The 14,853-nt window shown below is 39.7% G+C and overlaps 1 protein-coding gene across 1 annotated transcript; it reads right to left on the bottom strand.

Moving 5' to 3' along the window:
- Positions 1-5,394: 5,394 nt before the first annotated feature.
- LOC106175619 (scavenger receptor cysteine-rich type 1 protein M130) lies at positions 5,395-11,780 on the bottom strand. Its single transcript, XM_087018835.1, has 8 exons — positions 11,626-11,780; positions 10,866-11,024; positions 10,342-10,509; positions 9,549-9,740; positions 8,912-9,052; positions 8,068-8,271; positions 7,580-7,705; positions 5,395-5,609 (listed from the first exon to the last, which is right to left on the bottom strand). The coding sequence occupies exons 1-8, from the start codon at positions 11,741-11,743 to the stop codon at positions 5,410-5,412; spliced, it is 1,308 nt and encodes a 435-aa protein (XP_086874961.1). The 5' UTR covers positions 11,744-11,780; the 3' UTR covers positions 5,395-5,409.
- Between the last annotated feature and the right edge of the window lie 3,073 nt (positions 11,781-14,853).

Below are 14,853 nucleotides of genomic sequence, written 5' to 3' on the forward strand. Positions count from 1 at the left end.
ATCCTGGATCTACCCCTGCATATCCCTACATTTCTCCACTGTAAATGGAATGCGTCGGAGAAAAGTGCACATACATTGTAAGTAATCTGCAGCCCTGGCAGAGGATGTAGGATCCTACAGAAGCTATATTTGAAACACTCCCTCTAAACGGTGTAAGATTCGATTTTAGGTTCACAGATCGAGAAGAAGTGAGCAACAAGTGTCGTGAATTTCCAAACAACTTTATTCCCACTGCCTAAGTTCCCCTTTCTACCCACCACCTGTTCTCTTTATATCTACCTTATTGTCTCATTTAAATACGACCTTATAATAAATCTTTCTAGTCTAGGCACGGGCGCCGCGACATCCTAGGGGCGTGGGGCATGCTAAGGGGCGCCGCGACATCCTAGGGGCGTGGCAACACCATCAATACCACACCAATTTTTAAGCCTCATAAACGTGTACAGTAACACATGTTTAATGGCATCAAAGGCTGCTGGTATGTGAAGTAGCAACAGAGTAAATTTATGACAAAGTATCTATGGTGTAAAAGAATTGATCACATCGTTTTGTAAAGTGACCGTATCCAATAGTGCTAAGAAAGCGTGGGCAGTGAGTCCAAATGAGATAATTGAGCATCTTAAAGATACATACAAAGTCAATTTTTTGTCACAAAAACCAATCAAATGCCAGCATATAGTTTCAAGTAGTATAACTGAGAGAATTACCAAAAGGCATTGTTTAATTTTACCCGAAAATGATGTTTGAACAGATTTTTCTGCTGGCATTCTAAGCTGTATGTCAATGGGGCAGGAAGTCACGGAAGTAGGTTAAATTTTCAACCATAAATTTAAAGAAAGGAGCAGTCTAAAGGTCTTTTATGGCTAATCGAGTGATCTATTCAGTTTATCCCTTGGCATGTCAAATTTATTTGAGTCATATAAGAATCTAGTAGAAGTGGTTTACATGTGTTACTGGGAATCCACACTCCACCGATGCTTGGTTCGTATGTACCTTTAAAGTAACTTGAGACTTGATGGGGGGCCAACTTACCCCGGGGTCCAACTAGCCCCGGTCTCCCCAATTTATTGCCAAAAGAATATCGTTCTGTGCCTTCAAAAAGGGACGATAATTTCGTGCTGTTGGTGTACTCTACACACTATTGAACCTGGTTAAACGGAAGTCCGCAGACATGAATTGAGTGCTGATTCAACACTTATTAAACCATTTTTAGCTGGGGCAAAAGTGACGATGACCACCAATATGACACGATGAGGTGCTACAGGTACTTAGTGCATGTCATCCACAACAATGAGAAAACTGGCAGTTGACTTAAATAAAGGCGGTTGTTTTATCATAGACATATAAAATGACATCCACTTGAAGCCCGTTTTAAAAAAAGGTAGTGGCCAAAGCTTAGGCTGCTAAAATTAGATATCCGACTATGCAGCCAAGTTTGTATTGGTCCTGGTTAAACCCCATTGCTCTGAGACTAATCAATCATAAAAAACTTTAACACTGAACGACTATTGCTTTGACCTAAAGGGAATTAAAAAACCTACCTGGGTTAATAATCCGTGCCACCGGTATCATCTAGTGAGAAGTCAAACGCTAAATGTGTCATAAATAATCTATTACACACATCATCATGCTGTGCATTATTTATCAATGTTTTTATATGAATTTGGAAGATGGCGTCGTTATGGTATGATTTTGTTTTAATTGTCAATTAAATTTCTTCGATCAACAGCTAATACAGATGTTGTTTACCCGTAGTATTTCCTTGTCTGTCTTGAACATCTTAGACTGCATGCGTTCCCATAACCTTATAGCACTAGCAGGATAATTCTATCTCAGCGGGGATTTTCACCGAAGCGCATTCAATGTAGTTGGCGGAATTATCTGGCACGACCCTCCATCTCGCAAAGCAAAATGAACAACATCATGGACTACAAAGTCCCCCCCCTCCGACTTTACCCAAGTGCTTTAAGTTCCAAGGGGGAGTACCAGACATTTAAACCGCTTAAACTGACTGCAATTAAGCGAGAATCCCCGAGGAGTTAGATCGATCCAGCTACTACGATAAGGTTATGGGAACGGTAAGTTAATCAGGGAATAAGGGACATAGAACAAAAGGAATGCAATGGAGGATGGGGGGGGGGGGGGGGCGAGGGGGGCTCCTGCCACCCCCTTCTGTTTCAGGAAAAAAATCACACTTATATTCACCTCTTTAAATTACAATAATGACCAGATTAATTATAGTTGTAAACCGTAACAAATGGCACCGTTTGCCCCCCACAAACACCAAAATTGGGGGGAGGGCCTGAAGCGAGGCCGTCATTTCTAAAAATATGCACCACCCCCTTCAAATAATCCAGGATCCACCCCTGTCATACCACCTGTACACCGCGATCAGCAGACAAAAATCTTCTCTGTTGGGTTATTTGCCAAATATGTTATCCTCAAAACTGGCATGGTCGCACCAGCTTTTACAAATTGGAACATTTTTTAATGATTCCCTCTTCTCAGGGGCTTGCATGCATAAACCAAAACCGTCCCGTCGTGGACTCTCTTCGATTACGTTGTGCTCTTTAACGCCATAGGTGAAGCCAAACTAAATCTCAACATAAAACAGTCATAATAATATATCTAGGAACGCTCCGTGTCGGCTTCTAAAACAGGGCCTCGGTTACATCATGAACTTAAACATTGAAGATAAGACCACGTTCGGTGACTGGCACTGCGGGGGAAGGAATACGTAAGGTAGAAAGTTTCCGTTTCAGCTGAAGCCTGTGAACAAAGTTTCTGCGGCTCCGTGGTAACTCCGCTTTCTTGGACACAGCTACACACTTGTACGCGGGTTTGAATTCTAGAAAGTTCAACGTAATGATTTAGCTAAAAAGAGGTGGAAGGAGAGGTATGAGGGGGGGGGGGGGGGAGAGGGGGTCTGATAATCCTGGGATCCTCCGTAAGCTGCCTGTCCACTGTTGTAGGCATTTACTGGTTAATGTGACGAAAACGTTGATGTTTATGCATGTTTGATAGTTATTTATTCATCAACGCCCTAAAGAATGGTTACATAAAACTTTGCAAATCATAAAAAGAGATAAAACATGACGAAGTTCTTGACTAGTCTCTCTGATCATTATCCTGCTGCTACAGTTAATTATATACGACAGGCTTTAGACTTTTTAAGGCAGGGAGGGTAGCTGTTAAGGATTTTTTAAACTTATCTGTTTAAACAATGCAAATTTTAACGTGTCATATCACAGTGTATGAGATGATGGTTTCACATCAAAATACAAAGGGGTGGATTTGCCCACTGGAGCTGTTGAAGTAACGGAAATATAAAATCGATTCAACGCCTATTTTAAGAATAAAGATCACAGCAGTAGGTATTACAAATCGTTATTGATAAGTTTCATGTGGAGATTAGATTAGATTTGATATTATTTGTAAAGACGCGAAAAAAGCCTATGTTTTAAAGATCATCGTTATTTTAAAAAGTACATAATTATAAACCAAGAAAACATAATACAATGACAAGTTAATAATTAGATATACCGTATCAAGCCAATATATATGTTATCAACAAGGAGGCAAACAACCTACCCTCTGATAACAAAGGGATCTACGTATTTCAATGGCGGATTTATTTCAGGGGAGTCCTGACGCTCCACCCCACTTTAATTTCTAAAAATATCACACCAATGGTCGACCCCCTCTTGAAATTATAATTTTGACTAGCTGAATCATAAAATACCAATTTTTTTTCACGCCAAAGGGGTAGGGGGGTAGAAGGGTAGGCTTCTCATCCGCGGACCCCCCCCCCCCCCCCCCCTTTAAATAATTCTGGATCCGTCCCTGGTATTTCATATTATACAAAATTAGAGTATCCTATTTAAAAACTTTTTAACAGACAACGAGCAGACCCTGTGGTCAGAGAGAACAAACGATCCAACTTACACAGGTATTTACATCAACTTATCCTTACACAGGTACACATATATGACCTACTTAATACCGCGCATTTGATTGTATGCACTGTTAAAATAACAACATCAGTGAGGTCATTCTGGACCAAGTTACAATGTACTGGCAGTCAACCTCAACAACCAGGAAGTGATTTTGGACTGTTTACTGGTAGCAGTTGAAGCATTCGCTTAAAGCAGTATAAGGGTCTTTGGTATAGTCTTCCAGTCCCTCGGGTAAGTATTAATATAAATTATACTTGTATTAAAGTAATATTTGTTTCTCACTGCATAGTGCAGTCGTAAATTGCCTTTGAAGTAATTAATTATTTAAAATGACGCCGAATACACCACCCCATTACTCAATATGATTAGCAATACTGGTACATTGTTTAACTTAATTCTAATGTTTGGGGGTATAGTAAACTGCTTTGATACCCGTAAATAGGGACTTTAATAATGACGTTGGTCTCCAGCTCGATAAACATACTTTTTTCTTTATACTTGAACATGTATGGATGGAGGTCGGATTATGGCGCCCTCTGTGTCTGTGCTAGAGCGTATTCAGAACAGATGATCCGCGGATCAAATATGGCAGTCCCTTTACGAAAGAAGAGCCATCTAACCCGCTGATGAGCTCCCCTTCTCCGCACGCGCCGTCCTTGCAGGGGTGTAGGAATCAAACATCGGAGCTGTGATTAAATGGCGCGAATTAGTCGGCTCTGATTTCTTGTAGGGACCGATACGCGGGAACTGTAGAACCGAGGTGAATGCCCTCTTATATAAAGTTTTTTGTGTACGAGGATGTTCCTGTTAGAAAAAAAAAAAAAAAAAAAAAAAAAAAAAAAAAAAGAATGGCTTTCAATTTCAGGACCTATTATAAAGAATGTACCAGACGACAATGAATTTCGTGACATTTCTATTCTTCTCTGCTGTATTCCATCTCTACGATATAGCCTTCACCTCCACAGTCGTCAGTTCTTTTCCAAGTGGACAGACAGCAGTAGAATTCAACAACATGGCGGTTGATAATGCCAATGAGACTTTATTTATAGGAGCTGTTAATGTTCTTTACCAACTGGACGGTAGCTTACAGCTTATTTGTAGCATGCAGTCAAATAAACACAAATTTAGCAACATGAATCGTATATCGCCTCGTCCCTGTACTTATATTTCGCATTATAAGGCTGGGGTATGGGCTCCTCAACTGACCCCATACCCACAGATTTTAGACCTATCTATCTGGAGAGTCTCACTAGATAAATGTCAGCTTAGCCGGCTAAATGTCTGTCCCGCCTACTAAAAGCTGTAAGGGGGTAATTAACTACCGTGCGCGCTCGGCGAACAGCAATTTAGCGTGAACCCCCAGGGAGTTAGGTCGATCTAGATGGATCGATCTAAATCTATGGGAATGCAGTCATAGAGAGCAATTTGAGAGTAGGCGTTTGTTTCTCTCGTTTTAGTATATCAAAATACATTCCTCCTTACCCGTTGCGGCTCTTTCATGATTGGTGTACCCCAACTGACGACAAACAACCGCGGCGTCGTCGGTTCCCCATCCACTGTCACAAACACGCCTCCATACTCCGGCAAACTTGATCTCCACACGGCCGCTGTTGTAGCCGTTACCGTCCACCAGACGAAGTTGACCATCGTCAGCTAGAAGGTTGAGGATAACAAAGGTTATGACAGTCAAGGTCAAGGGTGGTTCTGATTCTGATTCACAAGGAGAAGAGGTGACTCCCACATTAAGCCTAGGTCCCAACTACGTTTAGGACGCACTGTTTTAAGATTCCTTGCGTCCGGCTAGGACGTAGCTAGATAACAGGGAAGAAATCAAGTAGTTGGTGAAAAGTTTCTACGTGCTGTTTGCGTCCCCCAAAAGTCGCACGATGAACGTGCACCTCACTCACGAACTCCCACGTTTTCCCCATTTTTTGGCCGTAGACCACACTTAGCAGCCCGTACGTTCGGTTGGGACTTAGGCTTTAGGAACAGATTGTGTGGGAAATATAGGAGGGTGGGATCTGCGGACCTGTGGACGTGTTCGTGAGTGTGGTGAGTATAGACAGTTAACATTTGGAGGGCGGTCGAGGAGGGCAGGTTAGTGTTTTTGGAAACTTTGTATCTGGGACTTTTGGACATATACAGGTATGTGCAGCCTAAAGAGGTTGAACAGTATTCAACTCATTTTATCAACTTATTACCCTGAAGCTACACTTTTTAGTACATGTAGGGTAATTGGTCTACCTGTATACTATTGTGCTGGAATATTCAGTTATACCAGCTATAATGAGGCAATGGTCCAGAAATCCAATAATGCTGATGATACTGATAGGACTATGTCTAGGTGCCTCACCACCAGCACAAAACCAAATCCGCGGGGAATCTCGCTGAATGAAAGCAGATTAACAGCCTAAAGCCTCGGTCACAACCGGCCGTACAGGCTCTTACGGGCTGTTTGCGTCCAAATTTTGCGCAGAATCTCACCTCCCACGCAAGTCCTTCTTAAGCCTAGGTCCCAACTACGTTTTAGACGCACGGTTTTTAGGTTCCTAGCGTCCGTCTAGGACGTAGCTAGATCGCAGGGAAGGAATCAAGTAAAGCCTAGGGCTCAACCGAACGTACAGGCTGTTACGTCTGCTACGGCCAAAAAAAAAATGGGGAAAACGTGGGAGTTCGTGCACGTCCATCGTGCGACTTTTGGAGGACGCAAACAGCACGTAGAAACTTTTCGACATGATCAACAGCCATTTCATGCGATCTAGCTACGTCCTAGCCGGACGCAAGGAACCTAAAAACCGTGCGTCCAAAACGTAGTTGGGACCTAGGCTTTACGAAATGTCGAGTTCGCAGACAGCCCGTAAGCACGTAAGGAGGATGTTGGACACGTCCAAAAGATTCTACGAATAGCCTGTGAAAGATTGCTTAGGTACCGTTTTCTGCCATTTCACGTGTGCCTTTGTATGCAATATGGCGTTTACATCAGAGGCATATGATGCAATGTATGAAAGGTTGCAACTGACTGTGACGAAAAGAACGGCGAAAAAGGTGGTGGAGATCCTTTACGACGACCTAAAAGCAGATGTTTTTCCATGGAGCCCCCAAAATTTGGAAAGTAAGGACATTCGTGACACTCTTACGAGTCCCGCTCCCCTAGAGTGCAGTGGATAATAATAATAATAATAATAATAATAATAATAATAATCTTCTTATATGGCGCCTTACGTGCTACAATATTTAAATCTAAAACACTCATTGGAAACCATTTAAAATTAACACTACAAAAAACATTATTAATATGTATTTAAAAAAACCTACCCCTGTAAGAGATATAGACAGATTTAAAATGTGAGTTTTAAGAAGGGATTTAAAACTGTCAAAGTCGTCTGCTTTTCTAATAAAATTAGTAAAGAGAGAACTGGCAAACGAACCTTCTCTCCCCCCCCCCGCCATAAAAAAAAGGTTTTCTGTTAAAAAAATGAAACAAAATCACTGAAATTTTGCATCCTTGGCCTCACATTTTACATGTAAACTGAAATTGTTTTCGTCTACTCTTTTTTATTTCCCAACACATATATCCATCCATGTCCCCCCCTCCCCACTGAATCCCTGATCCATATACTCACGCGCTTTACAGAGGACAGAGGCATCCACATTGGATGTTTCTGAGCAGTACGTGGTACTTGGGTACCCTATTGACCCATGAGAACAGGCATCCAACCGACTCTCTGTACCGGCGCAGTTAAATTGGTCTGGAAATCAATATCGTACACTAACATTACTGTTATTCACTTACTTGGGGGAGGGGGGGGGAGGAGTATTAGAGGCATATGGACAATAAATGGATGGGATAAGTAGTCATCTCTCACCCTCAAATACATAATCAAATATTTTTATATCATGAATTATTTATTAAAAGGTGCTTATATTCTATAATTCTAATAAATATCAAGCCTTTGAAATTTAAAGTAAACAAAGAATATAAATGGTTAAGCTACATGTGAATGACTTTCCGTATGTCTGACTGTTACATAGGCAATGACAAATACCCCCCCCCCCCCCCCCCCCCCCGCAGAGAGACTGGACACTAAACAGATAGACTGACACACAATACCTAGAAGCACCCTCGAAGTCCCCCTCGGTGTCCAACTTGTGAGGGATCCGACTATCCCACTGAAACCAAGCTGTCTGCAGGTCACTACGGCGTCACTCAGCGACCACCCGTTAGTACACACTCTCCCCCAGTTTCCTGCGTAGAATATCTCAACTCGGCCCATATATTGGGAGGGACCGACCAATCTGACATCTCCGTCATTGGCTGTTGGTAAAACAAATAACTAGTGCAGTACAGCATTACAAAAAACGCTTCCTGACGTTACAATTTTTTACCCTATGTACAACATTGTACAGATTCATTTTTGTTTACAGTCTATGGTGTAAATTAGTTAAATACGAAACATTGTTTTCAAATACAAAGAAGTTTTCAAACAAATCACCTTGAGGACACATCAGTCATTATCTTTTGCAAAGACCGTTACGAAATACTATATGAAGATTTACATACGTCGTCCACAAAAATATAATAATCATATACATAATCACATTAAATGATTCTGAAATAGAACCCGGAATTCAAAATGCTCAAACTTGTTCTCCAACTTGTCCCTGTTTGACAACCCTGTTTTCAAAATCCTTTTTTTTTTTTACAAAAGGTCTGAAATTTATTTAACGGCATATTTTGTCACCTTAGTACGCAATTTGAATGAACTGAATTGCGTTTTTCAAAATATCTTAACGGCCACCAACGTCTTTTTAGTTAAGTTTTATTCAACACAATAATATGGTCGGCTAATTCCAATCATTTTTGAAAAGCTGTCTATATGAGTTAAGACAGCATGAGATTTGATATTTCTTTGTGAAGCGGAATCGGCTTGAGCCCCGAATGAATATCTACTCACGCCCTTTACACAGAACGCCGGCGTCATGTAATGAGGTCTCGTCACAATACTGTGGGTTTATTTCTCCAACGCCGTCATGGTAGCAATCTGATAGGGACGCCTCGGATCCCTGGCAATTCAAATTCTGAATCCAGTATCGCCCTGGTGTTTGAAAAGAATACCATCAATTGCTGTCTTTCACATTGATCTTATCGTGTAAAGCCTAACTATAATATTTTTTCATGCCATGTAGTGATCCAGGTATGTATTATAAAACAACAAAATATGATATGAACAAAATCAGAATGTAGATTATAAATACAAATTTAAAGGAAACAAAGAAATATGCACACATATAAAATAAATAAATCGACGAATATAAATTAATTTAAATGTCCCATCATTTTTATTTATTTATTTATTTGTAAATTACTTATTTATTTATTTATTTGTAAAATAAAAATACTAAGACTTTCCAACCATGTTATATTCTACTGAAATCCATCTATGGAACTAATATTATAATGACAACAGTTTGGTAAGAGATTTATCCATTTATCTTGAAAAGCCTACATCGTCTATTCCAGTGGTTACCTATGAACTGCTGTAAACTGAACGACCAAAGGAAATTTATTGTATGTAAATTTTGAAAACTCACCTGACCCCCGCGTTGACATATTTGATATCGGTGTATGGGCTCCGGTAAAACCAAGCTGCTTGCACGCTACGTTGGCACTTGTAAGATCCCACCCGTAGCCACAAACCCTCCCCCATCTTCCACCATATTGTATTTCCAAGCTACCTTCGTACGCATTTGACGTGTTAACTAGACGCAAGTCCCCATCGCCCGCTGAAAGCACGGAAACAAAATTTAAAACAGATTAGACATTGTAAGTTCTCAAATTCTACATGTATGAAGGAAAAACGGACGCTTATACATTACTATAATGTTAACTGATTGCCACCCTAAATATTCATCACTCATTTTGATGTGTTTTTAAACAACCCATCTGACTAATATGCAAGACCAACATTCAGATCTGTGATGCAATGGTTTTTTACGAGACTCTGAATACCACTTAAATCTCGCCTTACTAAAGTTTGGAAAGGTGTCCTAGGAAAAGCTGAGAGGTTGAAGACACAGGTGTAGTTGTGACTCAGTGTATTTTGAATTATGGACCACTGGATCGAGTAACTAAGGACGGATTCATGTCTTTATCTTTCTAAGAGACTTGGATTAAGAGAAAAAAATGGATATCTCAATAGGAAGGGGTAAAAATCACTTCAACCAAACGTAAGACACTTTGGTCTGACTACATCGAAAGAAGCGCTGTCGCGATGTTGAGGCTCGCTGAAGATAAGGTGGAAAATGAAAGCTGTATCACACATGTTGCTGCTTTTATTTACAGGTACATCTCCTTTAAAATGGCACCGTATTTTCAGGTACGTACGTGCTTTGCAGATGACCCCAGCGTCGTCGTAGTCATTGATTCCACATGCAGAGTTGATGTTGCCCCAACCTCCAGACGTGCAGTTGTTCAAAGCGTCTTCCGTGCCAGCGCAGTGCACATCGGACAGCCAAAATGCCCCTGTTCCTCTCGGATTATGGTTGACATGTCCTGTTGACAGATAAAAAGTATGACTTTAAGCATTACTATTTTAGAACATAAAAATGCTAGACGCTCGTCATAAGGAAAGGAGACAAAATTAGATTCCCTGGTACATGACTGTATTTAAAAAAAAAAAATTCCGGTGGATTTAGGGAAAAAGGACATGCCCCCCTATTTTTTTCTAAAATTATTTTCTAACCTACCCATTTAAGCGGAGACAATGTATCTCACAATTTTTCTTAAGCAGAAGATATGGCTCCAAGTGATAAGATAAACTTCCATTTAAATTAATAATAATAATAATAATAATAATTTCTTTTATTAAATAACAAAAACAGAATTAAAATGAAAAGAAATCTTGATACCAGCGTGGGCGTCTTCGAAGCCTAATTGCCCGCAAACAACTTTGGCGTCGTCAAGTCCATACCCCTCCTCACACACCCTCCGCCACTCTCCATTATGGTATATCTCTACACGGCCTTGGTATTGTGTGTCTCCATCTTGAAGGCGAACGTCTCCATCGGCTTGTAAAAAAGAAACAAAAAGAAATTAATGAAAAAGAAAAGAAAAACTGCGGTACAGCTGTCTTCCATGTATTAGCCCCTTACTACTTGATTGATGACAAAGAAAACTTATCGGAACCTTGAATGTATGGCACTGGTGATTGGATTCTTTGCTGACTTATCACCTTTACTGTTTTAGTTCAGAAAGCTTTTTTTCAGTCATTATCAATTTCGTTTTTTAGCAAAGACCACTGATTCCGATACAGTTTGTCCTTTTTAGCAGTGATTAACCGTATCAAAACGGTAGCCGTTATGTACGTGGTGGCCACGTGTAAACATCCCAATTCAAACACTGTTATTATTTCCCCTAAGGCTATAGAACTACACTACTATATATAGGTCCATAACGTTTACTCTTACAATAATTAAGGTCAATTTAAATTTCTTCCCGAATGTGATACGAATTTTGAAAATTCTTCATTCCGGCTCATTCTGCTTGATTTCTGCTGGACTTATGTGAGATCCTGCGCAAAATACCTCCGCTTGTGACCGAGGCTTTATTTTAGAATTAACCTCTGCGTCGACTTGTAATTGAAGCTGGATAAAACCTGTGTCTACTTACTTTGACCTTGAATGCCCCCTGGAATCCATGTAATGACCAATATAATAAGGGAAATTGTGTTCAGTCGCCTCATCTTCACCTCAGCCAGGTAAATCTTACTCCGGTCGACTGCATGCATCTGCGCATGACAATGTTTTTGATTCTGCGTTGTAGCCTCCACGGTAACGATCCATATACTGATAAGCGGGCAATCTTTTGTTGTATTTCTAACAAAAAGCCTGAGTTTTTAAGCCCTACCTTATTTAGCATACATGTCTGTTTGCTGATATTATTTGAGGAAGGTCGTGTTTTGTTGTCTTTCACGTGAAACGCTTCTGCTATTCATGTCACTTCTTTTATTCCATCATGCATTTTTTCGTTTGCTTTTGTGCTTGCATCTTTTTTATTGATTGAGTTATGCTTGGAAAAGCGTCTGTTGTGTGTGTGTGTGTGTGACGATGTGTGTACTAAAGATTAAAAAAGAGAGAATGAATGACGCAAGCCAGCGATTTAAACTTTTCTTATAAAAATATTATTTCATTTAATCCTTCACGGGCCTCAATAATCCCTCACGGGCCTCAACATGTATACTGTAAATTGAGTATTAAACCAATAAAGAAAGAAAAAGACTATGCGAATTCGCAAAGAAATAGAATACGTTGGATCACCAAACACAGTATTTCATGATAAAATAGATTAAAGTTATGAGTATATACCCGGTAAATGTGCTAGTAAACACCGCGCCACGCATGTTAAAAGCACATGGGCCGTGCATTTAAACGCACCACAGAGTGAAAAGTCTTAATGATATTGAAGATAGTGTGATTAAAATTATCTTACTTTATTGACACCACGCTTTATCACGTCTTAAATGCAGTAGCATAATTATAAGAACTAAAAACCACAAATATAATATTAAAGCCGAACGAAGTAAATAAAAAAAAAAAATAAATAAAAGAGATTTAAGTTCTTCATAATATTTTGAAAATGAAACAAATTTAACATTGTTAAGAAAGACGATGCTTTGATCAATCCTGTATTCTCGAAAAATCTGTGACTATAAACATCTCAGTGTACTGTATTTTTTTTTCGTTTGATTGCACAATGCTCCTCGACACACCCTATAACAATACAGGTCGTTTCACAAACAATACACTGCAATTTATAATTGTACATGGGAGTAAATAGACTGCAGCCTACACTGTGCTCCTACATGTCCACACAGACTGCCGCATGATTGTCACATGACAAGTAACGGGAATCTCACAAGAAAATCACGAGAGTTTATTTGAAAGTTTAATAAAAGCAACTGCCCCCTTTTGATTGTAGCAAGATTGAAAATACAGACTGATATTTCTCTTTTCCATATATTTATTACTGAAAAAGCTGAATTACCATAAAAAGCTGTGCCTAATATCCCCCACATACATGTCGTAAAGAGCACCGAAATGCAAGTCAGAGGCATAAACATGAAAGGGCAACAATTTAAAGATCATGTAAGTCATTGTTATTGTATTGGTGTCTTTTCGGGTTAAATGAGATATATTATTATTATTATTATTATTATTATTATAAGAATATATCTGATTTTCAAGAGGATAACACGAACAACTAGTTTGGAGAGGCATCTTTTTCAGATAACGTTTCTTTGATGCTCGAAAGACATGAGCTCGGGGTATTATTCGTTGTGTTAGTAGCCTTGTTTTTGATCTTTATCCGTTTTATAGCAACTGGCTAACTAAATCACGAAATGCGCTGTCCGTAGTTCCCTTTGATTGTGGCAGTTGCACTGTTTGCTAGTTGCGACCTGCTTTGTGTGGGTACATGTAGCTATAGGTGTCAAGAGACCAGTACCGGATACAGGTAAGATTGTTATACATATTACATACATGTGTAAATTAGATGTTAATAACGGTAATGTTCAATAGCGGCGCTATTAATTCACTCTCTCCCTCTGCGTGTATTTGTAGTTCTTGACAACTTTCTAAGATTTTGCTACACTTTAGGTTTAAAGAACATCGGATGCATCCTTCATTTAATTGGAATTGAAACCTTTTCATTGTCAAATGTGAAAATAGTTTCATTGGATCTTAGTTTTGATAGTCAGAAGATTTTCATTTATGATAGATCCAGAAATTTTGATTTACCTGTCAACTGTTTCGTCTGTTCGTTAAGTTAAAGTGTCATGATTGTCTTTTATTTCACTTGGGCTTGAATATATCAATAAATACGTTTCCATTGCCCTTCGTTCATTATCATCATTCGAATTTACTTAAAAGAATGGAAAGAACCTTACTTTTCCACTTCCACATTTTCAAAGTATTCTGAGCAGGAGGTGTTTCGCACATTCGGCCCTTTCACCTGCTGTTAATGAACTCAAATTCTATGTATAACTCTGCAATAAATACACAATCATTTTATTGTCTGAAGAGCTTGAAACAGACGAAAATGTTTTTGACGGATAATTAACCATTCCAATCATTATGTGACTTATTTTGTCTTTTAATATATATATATGCTATCTATTGACCCCACAATATGACTATTCAGGGACGGATCCAGGATTATTTGAAGTGGTGGTGGTGGTGGTGGTGGGGGGGGGGGGGGGGGGGGAGGAATATTAGGCCGCGGAAGAGAAGCCGCCCTCCACCCCCCACCAACCCGCACTTTGGCGTGGGATTCGGGGCCCGCTGAAGTGCCCCGAAATTTTTTTGTATTTTATTGTATGGCTGACGGTGCCATTTGGTACGGTTTTGAATTATGATTCAGTTAGTTAAAATTCTAATTTCAAGAGGGGATCATTGGTGTGATTTTCTTTCAGAAATCGAAGAGGGGTTCAGGACCCCCCCCCCCCCCCCCCGCGCTACTGCTATTACGGTTTAAATTTATATTTATTAATCTATTTATTTGCAAATAAATTTGTAAGTCCCTTATATATTTTAAACTAAGCTACAGTGTAGCTATGCTCCACACAAAACGTAATTCTCATGTTCTTCCCACAGGCTACATATATATGTGGATAAATACTAGTAATACATGTACCAGGCCTGTAGCCAGCAATTTCAAAAGGGGGGTTCTTTTTCTGAAAAAGTGGACCTTTTCCATAAAAAATTCATGTACCTAGATCAAATTTTACCCAGAGTGGACCTTTTCAGCGAAAGGGGCGGTTCTTTCGAACCCCCCCGAACCCCCCCTGGCTACGGGCCTGAATACTTTTCATGCCCCTAAAATAAGGATTGAGTTAAATAA

The sequence above is a fragment of the Lingula anatina genome, chromosome 8 (genome assembly GCF_051362555.1).
Source record: "Lingula anatina isolate TDL-2025a chromosome 8, LinAna3.0, whole genome shotgun sequence".
Taxonomy (NCBI): Eukaryota; Metazoa; Brachiopoda; class Lingulata; order Lingulida; family Lingulidae; genus Lingula; species Lingula anatina.

Coding starts and splice junctions, on each gene's coding strand:
- LOC106175619 (XM_087018835.1), bottom strand. CDS start 11,743: ATGCATGCAGTCGACCGGAGTAAGATTTACCTGGCTGAGGTGAAGATG. Junction 11,025..11,625: donor AGGGGGCATTCAAGGTCAAA/GTAAGTAGACAC, acceptor CTTTTTTACAAG/CCGATGGAGACGTTCGCCTT. Junction 5,610..7,579: donor CTCTGTCCTCTGTAAAGCGC/GTGAGTATATGG, acceptor TCAACCTTCTAG/CTGACGATGGTCAACTTCGT.